Here is a 14330-nt window from a genome sequence, read left to right on the forward strand (position 1 = left end):
CATCATGTCTGTCAGTATGTGGAGGAGGCCTTCTTTATGGCTATTGAACGTGCAGGGTGCTGTCGTCTGCAAGTTGTGGCCTGTCACTTGGGTTCTGAGGCCATCCTCAGTTCATACCATCAGCCAGTGGAAGTGAAGTCTGCTGGCCTCATGTGTGAGGTGCAAGTGGACTCTGCAATTTGCAGCATTGTTCCAAGAGTTGATCGAGGTCCTTTGGTTTGGAGCTGAGTGGAGGGTCTCATCCAAAGGCTTTGTCAACTCTGCAACGGTCTTGACTGCAGATTTTTGAACCTGCATTATCGAGTGAAGAATTTTAGGACTCCCCTTGATAGAGATAAGGTGTTTACTACCCAAAGGAAGCAGTTTCTCAGGTAGCAGAGTACTTCTGGAGTGCACATGGGGGTCTTTTAGGCTAGGCAGTAGTTTGGGGTACTCCGATGAACACTTGCCAATCAACGTGCAGCAAAATCAGACTGTGTTCAGAGTACAGACACTTGTACTGTCAAAATATTTTCAGTAAATTGTTAGTGTATACTGATAAGTTATTACTAGAAAATTTAAGCAAAATGCAGGTAGGCCTGCAGAGGATCGTCACTTGGTGCAGGGAGTGGCAGTAGACCCTCTGCATAAACAAATGTAATGTATTGTGAATATAGTGAAGAAAGACCCTTTATCGTATGGTTATATAATTACGGGACAGTCACTGGAAGCAGTTACTTTCATAAAATTTACAGGAATCTGGACAACATAAAATTAATCACAAGTAAGACAGATACCAGACTGAGAGTCATTGGACAAAACTTCAGTAAAGGTAGTCTGTCAACATAAAAAGTAGCTTCAAAAACACTCATTCGACCAGTACTTGGAATATTGCTCATCAGTACGGGATCCTTGCCAGATAGGACTGATAGAGGAAATAGAGAAGATCCAAAGAAGAGCAGCATCTTTTGTTACAGGTTCATTTAGTAAACACAAAAGTGCCACAGAGATGATTAGCCAACTCTAGTGGCAGACACTACAAGAGAATGTGTTCTGCATCACTGTTTAGTTTACTGTTAAAGTTCCAAGAGTATACTTTCCTAGAAAAGTCAACAAATATACTGCTTTCTCCTGCATATGTCTTGTGAAAAGATCATGAAAATAAAATTAGAGATATTCATGGAGTTTTAACAGCAATCATTCTTACCACGAAGTATTTGCAACTGGAACAGAGTAGGGGGGAAGTGACAGTGGTACACAGACTACCCTCTGCCACACACTGCATGGTGACGCGTGGGTATAGATGTAGATGTAGATGTAGCTGATGCCGCAGAAGCCCATGGGTGGAGGTGACGGGACACATCATGGACCCTTGGCGAGTGATGATTGTCCTGCAGATACTAGTTGAGGAGCATATGAGCTTGTAAGCCCATGCTGAGGTGCCCAACTGTAATGGTGAAGCCTTGGTGACCAGCTGCATTGGCCAAGATGGTATGGTGATGGGCAGGCATGAAGCACTATGCAAGTTGCTATAGTCCAATTCACAAACGGTGGCAGGTTGCACAGATTGAGGCATGGTCAGAGATTGCATTGTTGTCAGTTCCAAGTGGCTGTTGTGGTATGCACATACAAGTGCTTTGCAGCTGAAGAAAGTACATATCCTACAATCTATCTCTTTTGCTCGCGTATGTAGAACTTGTTGCATACCACCACCAACAATGACAGTTTGCAACAAATGAAATAAAAATTCACTAGATAATTTGCTGTGCTCAGGTTTAATGCTGGCATTGACTAAAGATTCATAACAGAGTGCTCAGAAAACTACTGAATGTTCATTGGCTGTTGGAAAATGCATGATGTAGGTGCAGAACAAGCCTAAACTGGACCTCTATCATTTGTGACTCCAACTATAGAAGACTGCAGTGTGCTTTAGGTGCGGTTTTGGGCAACATCTTCACACAAGTGGTGGCCATGACTTAATCTTCCACCTGTTTAAGTCCACTGGCTGAGAGTTGAAATCCAAGTCTATCACTGGCTGTTGCTCAAGTTGCATTTGAGTCCTTTCACTGTTTCACGAAACATATATTCCAAAGAATGAAAAGAGTCTATCTCGAAAATATTGTCCACTGTGGGGTCAGGTACCTCAAGGAAAGGTACTGGAAGTGTGACTTTGTTCTAAGTAAGAAAACTGGAAAATTTCCTCCCAAAGCCACCTTATGATATCCCTAGGTCCACAGATTTGTCTAGACTGTTTGCAAGGGTGGCTGCCCTAAAAATAAGTCAGTTTAAGATTAGTTTACCTAGGACATGAAAGTACCAGAGTCCAGAACTAATTTTTTAGGGTATTGGCTATGAATGCATTCAACTACATTTGCTGTGCTGGCTTTTGTTGTGAGAAGACTGCTCCTCCATAAATTATTGCTCACTTAATGCACTGCCATCAGTTGGGATGTATCTGCATTAGACTTGCTAAAAACTATCTCTTGCATATGCCCTTTTTTGCAGCACCTGTGACATTTTGTGCGCCATTGGCAGCGCACACAGCATGTGTGGCATATAAAGCAATGTTTACAGCTAGGTAATGGTTCTGCTGCCAGCATGGATCACCACCACTGGCATGGCTCTTCATAAGGTTGTCCAAGCTGCAGAACAGGTGGGCCCCCAGCCAGAAGTGGCGTAATGTCCTGCGTGGCCGGTGCCAAAGAGCTGACAGTTACGACATCTTTTTCCATTATAAACAAACTCTGGGCTACGTGGGTAGTTTCATAGGCGTGAGCTGCTCACATTGCTTCTACCAGAGGCAGACCTGATTTCATCAGTATGTAGTTCACCACTTCTTCATTAGGGGTAACACTCACTATAATGTCCCTGATTAGAGAGTCTGCATAATTGTGTCCACATAAATATTTATATTTTCAATTCCTACTTAAACCCTGGGAGGCCAGCACACATTTTATTGGGACCCTTTCTCATCTACCAAAATTCTGACCTGACTGCAGTGATATGTGTCTTTGATAACAGATGTTCTTCCAGCATATAAAACAATGTAGGCACTCACATTCCAACAGATTTATTTATGTCTCTAATTTTTGTATTAGATGGTACAGTTCAGGGTTTCCTGTCTTTCTGGGTCAGAAATTTGACAAGCCTGAAAATGTAATTACAGTTGTTGGTGTTGTCTCACTCTTCACACTGTTCACTAAATGGTGGAAGAAGAGCTGTAAACTCAGGTGGTGCGGCAAAACATTCCTGCTACATTCAGTAACACATGCACTGCCTGTAATAGACTTCATTAGCTCTTTATAAGCCCACATTGTTTGGATTAGGTGTTTAAATGCTCCAGGCCTGAAAACCTGCACTTTTACCTAATAGTTCAGAGTAAGTATTGGAAAATATTTGATGTTTGCTTAGAAGAGAGCCCAGATGCAGGAGGAAATAGAATAAAAATGTGTAATACAATAGTCATTAAAGTTCATATTCCACAGTAGCAACAAATCTCTTGACATTTTCCATGTCACCAAGGGGTAGTGCTTATGAACAAGAGTAATTATTAATAAATAAGCAGTGAGACATCTGATGTGGATGGAGATTAAAATCAAATGATAAAGCTATGCATTTAACATGAATTGAATTTTCTGTTGGTGCTTGGCAGAACAGGATAATGATATTAACACCTGAGCAGGCGTGCTGTTTTTATAACACGAGTGAGTGTGTGGTGTAGTTTGTACACATGTAAAGAATAGCTGTCTTTATGTTACCAAGGTAAACATGTATGAGCAAAATCACAACTGAATCTTAGTTTAATTAAACAATAATAAAATAAACACATCTTATATGAGCTAAACATAGTTGAATTAAACAATAGTAAAATAAATTTTCATTATATCACTCTGTTGCCCCATACAAGTATTACCCCACAGTGATGACCCACTCGAAGGATTAAACAGTGCAGCTGCATCAGATTCCAGCCAACCACTTTTTCAATTGCTAATTATCTTGTAGTTTACTGCCTCATTGTGGCAGCTCAGAATCTGGGTCATTTTCTTGCAAGGATCACAAATTTTTCCTCACTTTGCTCACTGTTTATTTTATGTTACTGCTGCTCTCTTCTATGTATGACAGGATAACTTAGCACTATGTAAGCTGAAGCAGTAGTGATGGAATAGGTATGAGCTTGCAGTTGTAAAACAACAATAGAATGGTACAATACAATGATATTTGTGGTTGACCCATTTTGTAGATAGGCATGCCCATTCAAGGGTTAAATAGGAATCACTTCCTAACATTTTGCCAGATTATATTTATTTTAGTGTGAACTGTCTTTTGGCTTCTTAAGTGATCTACAGTTGTCACCTGAAGGTGGGGTAAGAAACTGATAGCTGGTTTGTGACTAATTAAATATAATTTTGCATAACATTAAGAAGTGTTTTGTGTTTAATATTATATGCATTTAAGATGGTATAAAGTGAATTGCTGCCATATGTTAAGGAACAGTCATATACAGGGTGTCATATGCGGAATAGTCAGTATTCAGGGATCTGACAAGAACAATCATTAGAAGTAAAAAGCTTCATATGGACATATGCCCTGTTCCTAATGGTTTTTGAGATCGAACTCATTTAATGTACATTGTTAGTATTCAGTACAGTGTCAGATTTACACATGTACAACATATAGTAAACATTATAATATGCATTTTACAATGTATCAATTGGAAAGCACATGTCTTTAACACGTTCACCTCTGAGCATTTTCATATACATTATCACATTACAGCTGTTGTACAGTTCACAAGAAATGTTTAGATATCCCAATATCAGCTTCACTGCATTTATGCACTCTTGGAAGAACATCTGTTGCTTATCTGAGTACCGCTGCACATGTCCTAATGAGGGCAGCAGTGTCCTTGACGTGATCAGGCATTTCATCTTGTGTTATTTACCTTTTGTTTGTACACAGCAGATTTCATTCAACCCCATAAACAAAAATGGTGTAAGGTCTGGCGATATTGGTGGGCAGTTAATTGTACTACCAAGACCAATCCAGCTGTTCATGTAAGACACATATGTGCAAGCCACTAGACCAGAAACAAATATATATTAAATGTACTCTATCTTGGAAACCATTCAGAATAGAGAATATGTCCATATGAAATCTTTTGTTTCAAAATGTATGTTCCTGTCATATCCCTGAATATTGACTATTCGTCCTTGGGGATACCCTGTATTGTGTCATAGTTCCTTTTCTTTTTTTTAGAAACACTATACATTAAAAAATCTTATAAACATCTAGAGAATATGATGTGACTTTAGTTTACAGTACCGGTAGACTTTTCCATTATTTAAAGACACACAGAATAGATAACTCAAGGAATATACTCACATCAGGCAGCAACAAGCTTGTGGGTCCACCCATGTTGCCAAGGTTGTTTCCAGTACACTGCAAAAGTTTTGCTGGGAAGCCCTCGCATATCCTCCACATAGTCACAGTGTCTCCACATGTGATTTCCATATTTCTGGAGTCCTGAAGGAAGACATGTGTGGCTGTCGATTTGCTTTGGATGAAGAGGTGCATGCCTGGATACAGTCATGGTTCTGCAGGAAAACACAAATATTTTTTGATGACGGCATTGAGCATCTTGTCTCATTGTGAGATAAATGTATTAAGATTTATGGTGATTACTTTTGAAATAATAAACAGTTTACTTACTATTTTTCCATCTGTCTTGGTTTCATTTGACTTCCACTAATTGTTACCCTTTTACAAAATATCTAAACGATAGTCAAATTTAAACTCCGAAATGCTAAGCATATAAAAAATAAGGAAGAGAGACATTTGGTATAATTTCCATGACACCATTGTTCATTCAATCTTCTGGAGTTTTTAGGAGTCTTAAAAGAGGGATTTAATATGTTTTGAGTAACTGTTACTATCATTAATTGGTTCTGTTCCAAGAAATATTACAATACAGCAAAAAAGAAACCTATTGGGTCATGGTAAATGACCCATCCCAAGTCATCCAGATACAGATTCACCAACAGCCACTGACATCTCAGAGGGGAACCATGACAATAGGGGGAGCCGCAGTATAATCAAAACTATATATGTATAAACATTCATTTGCTGCCGGTTGCTATAATATATATCATCGATATGCTAGTGTACTATGTGCGGCATTCTAGGTACTTTGCATTGCCCATTGGGCATTCTAGCGCAACGCTACTAGTATTACTTAGCATCGCACGTGTGTATAAAGCTATTGATAATATATCTATTACTACGAAGAGTGCAGTAGATGCGCAAGTTATTCTTCGTCCTTCAGTGTTCTGTGGATGCGTACTGAATTTTACACTTACTAATACTGATGCTAGTGCACATGGTAATGGTTGGGTTACTGTGGCTCTAGTTTGTGGTGGTAAAGTGGAGAGAGTATCAGGGTTAGAGACTTTTAACAGCCAAGAAGTTATTGCTTATCGTACATTTCAGATATGTGAAGTGTATAACAGAGATTGTGGTTCATCTTACTATATGTCTACAATGTCTTTGGTTCTTAGGACAAGGAATCGTAAAATAAACGAGTCTGTGTTCGTTTTGGTTAAAAGTGCACTGAATTGTGCCAAGATTAAAGTTGTTGGTGATGTGACACATTACTATAGAAACTGAAATAAGCTGTATACTGTCTTGTTAGGAACCAGCATGCCAGATAAATGCAGTCAGTAATTAGCATCTGTGGAATACTTTCTTTTTTTAAAAAGGTAGATGAATTCTTAAACTAGTGTTCAAAATCCTTTGAGCAGATAAGTAGTCATTCTTCTGTTAATAGGCACCTGCTGATCTATCTTATTCCATTTTCCCTTTTGCTTTATTCTCACATTCCATTTCTCATTGTATACCATTTGGAGTTAATAGAAACCAAATGCAATTTGTGACGTAAATATTTGTTTATTATAACCAAAATTTAATTGGTGGGTCTTTCTTTCAAAGGCAGCAACTGAGAGCCCAGCATGGGGGACCGGGTTTGCAGCCACCTCCACAACAGGGAATGTTCCCACAGCAGCAGGGGCCACTGTACAGTGGTATCCAACAAGGTAATATTCATGACTTCAAATGTGTAGTAACGAACATAAGAAAGTGAGACAAATTGATTTTCTGTTAAAAAGGAAACATAGATTCATTGGAAGAAAGAAGGTAGCATACAAGACCATAGTTTGACCAAAACTTGAGTATTGCTTGAAAGAGTAGGACTGTTACCAGATGGGACTAATACAGGAAGTAGTGAAGAGTCAAAGAAGAGCAGTGCATTTTATCACAGGTTAGTTTAGTAAGTGCGAAAGTGCTGTGGACAAAGAAGTCAGCAGGGAGACCAGCAGAGGGCGATTCCGGTAGTCACGCTGACTCCACAATCGTCGCATGCAGCTAGAATCTGTGTGCACAGATTAGAACTATGTTGTGCTTCCACAGCCCAGCTCTGCAGCCAGTCAAAATGAAGTTATCCTCCACGAAGCAAGGATTTAAGCTCTCGCTGAAGCAGCAGAAAGCAGTGACATCACCTGCCTGGAACTGATTATCATGACCAGAGCTGCTGCCACTGTAGCTATCATCGTCCAGTCCAGTGTTCACCGCCACTTTTTTGACCAAGACGATGTGCTACTAGGGACTGTACCCTACCAGCTAGGTGAGTCTGGTCCAGGACATCATTCTGGGGATTTTAGTGAGGAAATTTTTTACATCACCCATACACATAAAAGAACTTAGTATTAAAGATGAGTCGACTAATAGCATTTCAGAATTTAACTTTTCTTCCCACTAAGTGACTTCATTCTTGGCAGTAGCAAGGATGGCCTTTTATGCCGTCTATGAATTATGGAAAAAGTGTTTGTTTATTTGGTGTTTAATCCAGAAGAATCTCCAGGTACATTTAAATTGTTTGTTGATATAATAAGAATTGTGTGAATAAACAATTAGTCAGTTCAGTTGAGAGTGTGTTTCATGTGTAGGACATAAAAAGAAAGCATTGTGTAGATGCTCAGCCAACTCCATTGGCAGACGCTGTCAGAGAGATGTCTTGCATCGGTTTGCTGTTAAAATTTTGATTGCATACATGTCTATAAGAGTCAACCAATATATTGCTTCATTCTATGTAGGTCTCGCAAAGGGACCATGAATGTAAAATTAGAGAGACTCTAGCTCACATGGAGTCCTACCAACAATCATTCTTCCTGCACAGAAACGAGAAAGGGGAGGAGTGACAGTGATACACAAAGTACCCTCTGTCATACTCCGTATGTGGCTTGTGGAGAGTAGCTGTATCAGAACATACAGTTTCTGTGCATTACAGGAACAAGCATACACAGTAGTGGATTACTGCAGCCATGTTTTAATTTGAGGGGGGATGTTTTTTCATTCATTTACCTTGCTTTTAAGGAAGATGCCACAGAAGAATAATCTATGATATTCAGACAGCAGCTGGCAGTCATTGGAAAGAAAGCATTTAAGTCATTTCTGGAGGAGACATTTGCACTTGGCCCATCATAATAAAGGGTGTATTCCTCTAAGCTTAAATGTAGGTGACACCTGGGTATTTTCTCAGAGCAAGCTGAATACTTTTACAGGCATTTCCGGGCTATTTAAGCATCAGAGGATTTCCCATAATGTCAACGGAAATTTTTCTCGGCACTCATGCAAGGTAAATAGTAGTGGATGACAAGCAGTGGGTGTTCAATCTTCACAGGAGGCAGCAACAAGTAGAAATGTTCATTTTTGAGATTAGTGTCCATCACAGTTTAAATAAAGAGCAGATTGGCTGAAAGATCAAACGTTCAATGACTTGTGGAAGCTCCACTGGACAAAAGCAATCAAGAAATAAATCCAAAGTTTTACAGCGTGAAGTTTTCTCTTTCTGTTGTGCTTTTGGATGTGAAAAAGTGGTGATAGTTTTTTAGTACTCTGCATTTTTTACAAGCGTTATCCAGAGGTACTGATGTTGTTAAAAAAGAAATGTGTAGAGGGAGTAGTAGATGATTGTTAAAATTCCTTTCACAGGCTGCTGCTGTGGAAGGTGTTACGGCTGGTACTTGGTTGTGGTTTAGCTTTGGTGTGTGATACATTTTGACAGTATCTTTGTGCTGGGTTATAGAGCAAATACACTGCAACTTTTCTTTGCTGACCATTGCTTAATTACACCAGAAAGATGAATAACATGTTTGCACATTATCTGAACTCTGTGGATGACAGCAGTAGGTGTTTATCTACCACAACTGCAATAAATTATAATGCATAGTGATATTTATGGTAACAGTTGGTTTTGTGCATTTCTAAAATAATTTATAAGAAGTCCAATATGTAAATCACAACAAAAACAGGAACAGAATTACCTGTTTGTCAAGAATAATGTTCTTCCAGGATAGCATCTTTTTCGTAAATAAACCTCTTTTCTGTAATTATGACAGTTCTCCAAGTTTTCAACTTGTGAATAGTTTATTGTGTTATCAAAACAGAAGTGTCAAAAACCAACAGTACAAAAAAGTGGAGAATTTACTCATGTAAGACAAGGATAAGTTACTTGAGGAACTGTGGTCAAGTAGCAGCAGGGGTATTGTTTCTAGAAGGATGCAGCATTTTTCCCTGTCTGGTCAAAGAGAAGGTTACACTGTGCATAAACAAGAACATAAAAAGTTTCATTAAAAATGTTAAGGGCAATCACAAAGTTTCCATCTGAGGATGTTGCCACAGTGTATATGCAACGTAGCATGACTCCAGTGTGCGTATATAAGCACTGATGTATAGACAAGGGATTAGTGTTGCATTCGTGTCTTTCTGATGTGCAGGCAGTAAATGCAGAAACATGAACTATGGTGATGTTATTACAAAATGCATCCAAACAGGACAAACATGCTGTTAGACTTGTAAACAGTTTATCAATATTTGTGTTGTAGCTACGAGTAATTTTCGAAGAGAGTTGTTTACCAGACACGGCATGAACCTTAACAGGTCAGGTAAACAAACCTTAAATACTCTTTTAAATGCAGCAATCATGAAAGAAATCGACAAAATATCTCCTCACTAGGTACCTATTTCCCTTTAATGGCTCCAGCAATCCCATCAGACTAATTTTCAAGCTCAGAATTTCCACGAAACAGTTAACAATGAGCCTATCGTTTCCTAGCCCACATATATTTTTTAGGTGAAAGCAGCTGCTTTCGGCAAATACCAAAGCTATGAAAATTTTTCACCATAGTGTAGGAGAACTTATAAACAAAGTTAACAAAATTTCTGTTCTTTTAGATGACCCACAAGAGATAAAGAATGCCGATGTTTTATGCTTTAGTGAACACCACATGAGAAATGTTGAAATGTTGCAGCTCAGTGGTTACTGTCTAGCAACACATACTGTAGATCTATCATGAAGAATGGAGTAGTAATTTACTTAAAAAATAACATATCATATTGAACATTGAATTTAAAGAGTCACTATATTCAACAAGATATTGAAATATGTGGCAAAGAAATTACTGTAAGTGACCATACAGTTGTAGTGTTAGCACTATACAGAGCTCCCTCAGGAAACATAAAGGTGTTCCTGAGGCAGTTAGATTCTGTCTTATCACAAGTGAACTCAGAATCCAAGGATCTAATAATTACAAATGATTTCAATGTAGATTTCCTAAATGAAAACAATGGTAAAGCAGATCTAAAACATCTATTTGATTCTTATAATCTGATGACAGTTGTAAATTTTCCAACTAGAGCTACCGAGTACTGTCAAAGTCTGATTGACAAAATACACTTCTGGCCATTAAAATTGCTCCACCAAGAAGAAATGCAGGTGATAAACGGGTATTCATTGGACAAATATATTATACTAGAACTGACATGAGATTACATTTTCACGCAATGTGGGTGCATAGATCCCGAGAAATCAGTACCCAGAACAACCACCTCTGGCCATAATAACAGCCTTGATACACCTGGTCATTGAGTCAAACAGAGCTGGGATGGCGTGTACAGGTACAGCTGCCCATGCAGCTTCAACACGATACCACAGTTCTTCAAGAGTAGTGGCTGGCGTATTGTGATGAGCCAGTTGCTCGGCCACCATTGACCAGACGTTTTCAATTGGTGAGAGATCTGGAGAATGTGCTGGCCAGGGCAGCAGTCGAACATTTTCTGTGTCAAGAAGACCCTTACAGAACCTGCAACATGCGGTCGTGCATTATCCTGCTGAAATGTAGGGTTTCGCAGGGATCGAATGAAGGGTAGGGGCACGGGTCGTAACACATCTGAAATGTAACGTCCACTGTTCAAAGTGCTGTCAATACGAACAAGAGGTGACTGAGACATGTAACCAGTGGCACCCCATACCATCACACTGGGTGATATGCCACTATGGCGATGATGAATACACGCTTCCAATGTGGGTTCACCGCGATGTCACCAAACACAGATGCGACCATCATGATGCTGTGAACAGAACCTGGATTCATCCGAAAAAATGACGTTTTGCCATTCGTGCACCCAGGTTTGTCATTGAGTACACCATTGCAGGCGCTCCTGTCTGTGATGCAGCGTCAAGGGTAACTGTAGCCATGGTCTCCGAGCTGATAGCCCATGCTGCTGCAAACTTCGTCAAATTGTTCGTGCAGATGGTTGTTGTCTTGCAAACGTCCCCATCTGTTGACTCAGAGATCGAGATGTGGCTACACGATCCTTTACAGACATGCGGATAAGATGCCTGTCATCTCGACTGCTAGTGATATGAGGCCATTGGGATCCAGCACGGCATTCCGTATTACCCTCCTTAACCCACCACTTCCATATTCTGCTAACAGTCATTGGATCTCGACCAACGCGAGCAGCAATGTCGCGGTATGGTAAACCGCAATCGCGATTGGCTACAATCTGACCTTTAACAAAGTCGGAAACGTGATGGTACGCATTTCTCCTCCTTACAAGAGGCATCACAACAACGTTTCACCAAGCAACGCAGTTTGGTTGCTGTTTGTGTATGATAAATCGGGGCCAACCTTGTGTGAATGCTCTGAAAAGCTAATCATTTGCATAGCACAGTATCGTCTTCCTGTCTGTTAAATTTCGCGTCTGTAGCACGTCATCTTCGTGGTGTAGCAATTTTAATGGCCAGTAGTGTATTTATAGATAAGTCAAGAGTCAACAATATCAGTGTACATCCAATTCTTGGCCTTTCTGATCATGCTGATAAATTGCTTACTCTCACTGACATCAATCTGTGCAACAGTTCTGAAAATTCTTGGAAATCTTTTAGGATAATAAATGGTGAAACCCTCCAAATTTTCAACACCAGCCTGCAAGAGATAGACTGGAGTCCAGTTTTCAATGAAACAGATGTGAACAAAAAGTATAATACATTTCTGAATGAATTTATGGCTATCTTTGAAGCCACATTTCCCAAAAAAAAAAAAATAAAAAATAAAAAAAATTAGAAACAGTCATGTAAGCACTGTCAATAAGTCATGGATCACTGCAGGAATAAAAACATCCTGCAGAGCAATGAGGATGCTTTATTATTCCCTCAGAACTTGTAATGATCCAAAGCAATGTCACCACTACAAACTTTACTGTAGCATCTTAAAGAAGGTAATAAATAAGTCAAAAAATATGTGCATTAAGTCTGAAATTGATAAGTCTGACAACAAAATAAAAACAATTTGGAATGTAATAAAGCGGGAAACTGGCAAAAAAACGGGGAACAGGTACCAATGTTGTAAAGAAACCCGAAATGGTTACAGAAATCTTCAACAGGCACTCTTTGTCAACAGCAGAGAAGACAGGCTGTAAAGTTTCTGGGGACGAGTCATTGGCTCTTCTACAGAAAGCTATCAGTAATAGACCCCCACAATTATCCTTACCTCATGTTACAGTAAACGAGATTGAAAGAATTATTACTTCATTAAAAAATAAAGTCTGTGGTATGGACAATATTTCCTGTAAAGTAGTGAAATATTGCTGTAAATATATAAGTCCAGTCTTATGCACCATTTCAATACATCTCTGCAAGAAGGAATAGTCCCTAAATGGCTAAAACTAGCTGTAGTGATACCACTCTTTAGAAAAGGTGAGAAAAACAATGTTACAAACTATCGCCCAATCTCCCTCTTAACCATTTTTTCAAAAATTCTTGAAAAACTCATGCGCAGGTTCATTGTCAATCTTCCTAGCTTTCACAATATCCTAAATGAGAGTCAGTTTGGATTTCATGCTGGTCTTTCTACAGAACCAGCAGTATCCTGTTTCACCAATCAAATTCTGGAAGCCATGAACAAAAAATGTCTCCAGGAGGTATTTTTTGTGACCTCTCAAAAGCCTTTGATTATGTAAACCATCTAATCCTTTTGAAAAAGGCAGAATATTATGGTTTGGGTGGTACCGTTGGTTTGTGGCTCCAATCATACCTAAAGGACCAAAAGCAGACTGTAATGCTGAATGGCTCATCCAGAGAACCTGCCTCATCTGAGTGGGGCTCAGTAAGTTGTGGTGTGCCACAAGGCTCTGTTTTGGGGCCACTGCTATTTCTCATCTTCATTAATGATCTCCGACTTTGTTCTGATACAAACAATAAATTTACTCTTTTTGCAGATGACACTACAATTATAATTGACGATTTTACAGACAACAATCTTGAACAAACTACGAATAAAGTTTTCAATGATATTGTAAACTGGTTTTCTTCAAATGGTCTCTCACTCAACACAGATAAAATCCTTTATATGAGATTCCATACTCCAGAAAGAAATCTGGAAGAAATTAACATTAAGTGTAGAGGTCAAGAAATACAAAAAGCTGAAGTTACAAAATTCCTGGGTGCGTATATAGACAGCAAATGTAACTGGTCAGCACACATCCTTCATCTTTATAAAACACTTAGCTCAGCAATATTTGCACTATGGATTATTGCTTCAGGGGCTGAAGTAGACAACATTAAGGCTTTGTACTTCAGCTATTTTCATTCATTAATGTCATGTGCTATTATATTCTGGGGGAACAAACCTCTCGCAAAGACAATTTTTGATCCTTACCACCTCCTCATAATATATCTTTTCCTTCTTGACTTTCTTTTGTAAAAACCCTTCTATCGACAAAGATAACAGCCAATTTCATGATTATAACACAAGAACCAATAACAGTCTGCAAATTGAACTGAAAAGCCTCACTATGGTTCAAAAAGGAGCTTATTACTCCAGCATTAAGCTGTTTAATGCTCTCCCACCACACATCAAATGCCTTCATAAAAGATTGCCAGCATTCAAACAAACTCTTAAAGAGTACCTGATAGAGAAATCTTTTTATACAGTTGATGAATATGTGAAAGAAAATGT

The 14330-nt window shown here is 39.0% G+C and overlaps 1 protein-coding gene across 1 annotated transcript in view; it reads left to right on the plus strand.

Annotated features, from left to right (window-relative positions):
- LOC124774951 (mediator of RNA polymerase II transcription subunit 12) overlaps nucleotides 1-14330 on the plus strand; it is a 365571-nt gene that overhangs the window by 320218 nt on the left and 31023 nt on the right. The window contains exon 38 of the mRNA XM_047249660.1: nucleotides 6964-7067. Within this exon, the coding sequence (XP_047105616.1) occupies nucleotides 6964-7067 (104 nt within the window). The remainder of the gene's footprint in view (nucleotides 1-6963; nucleotides 7068-14330) is intronic.

This window comes from Schistocerca piceifrons, chromosome 2 (assembly GCF_021461385.2).
Source record: "Schistocerca piceifrons isolate TAMUIC-IGC-003096 chromosome 2, iqSchPice1.1, whole genome shotgun sequence".
Lineage (NCBI taxonomy): Eukaryota > Metazoa > Arthropoda > Insecta > Orthoptera > Acrididae > Schistocerca > Schistocerca piceifrons.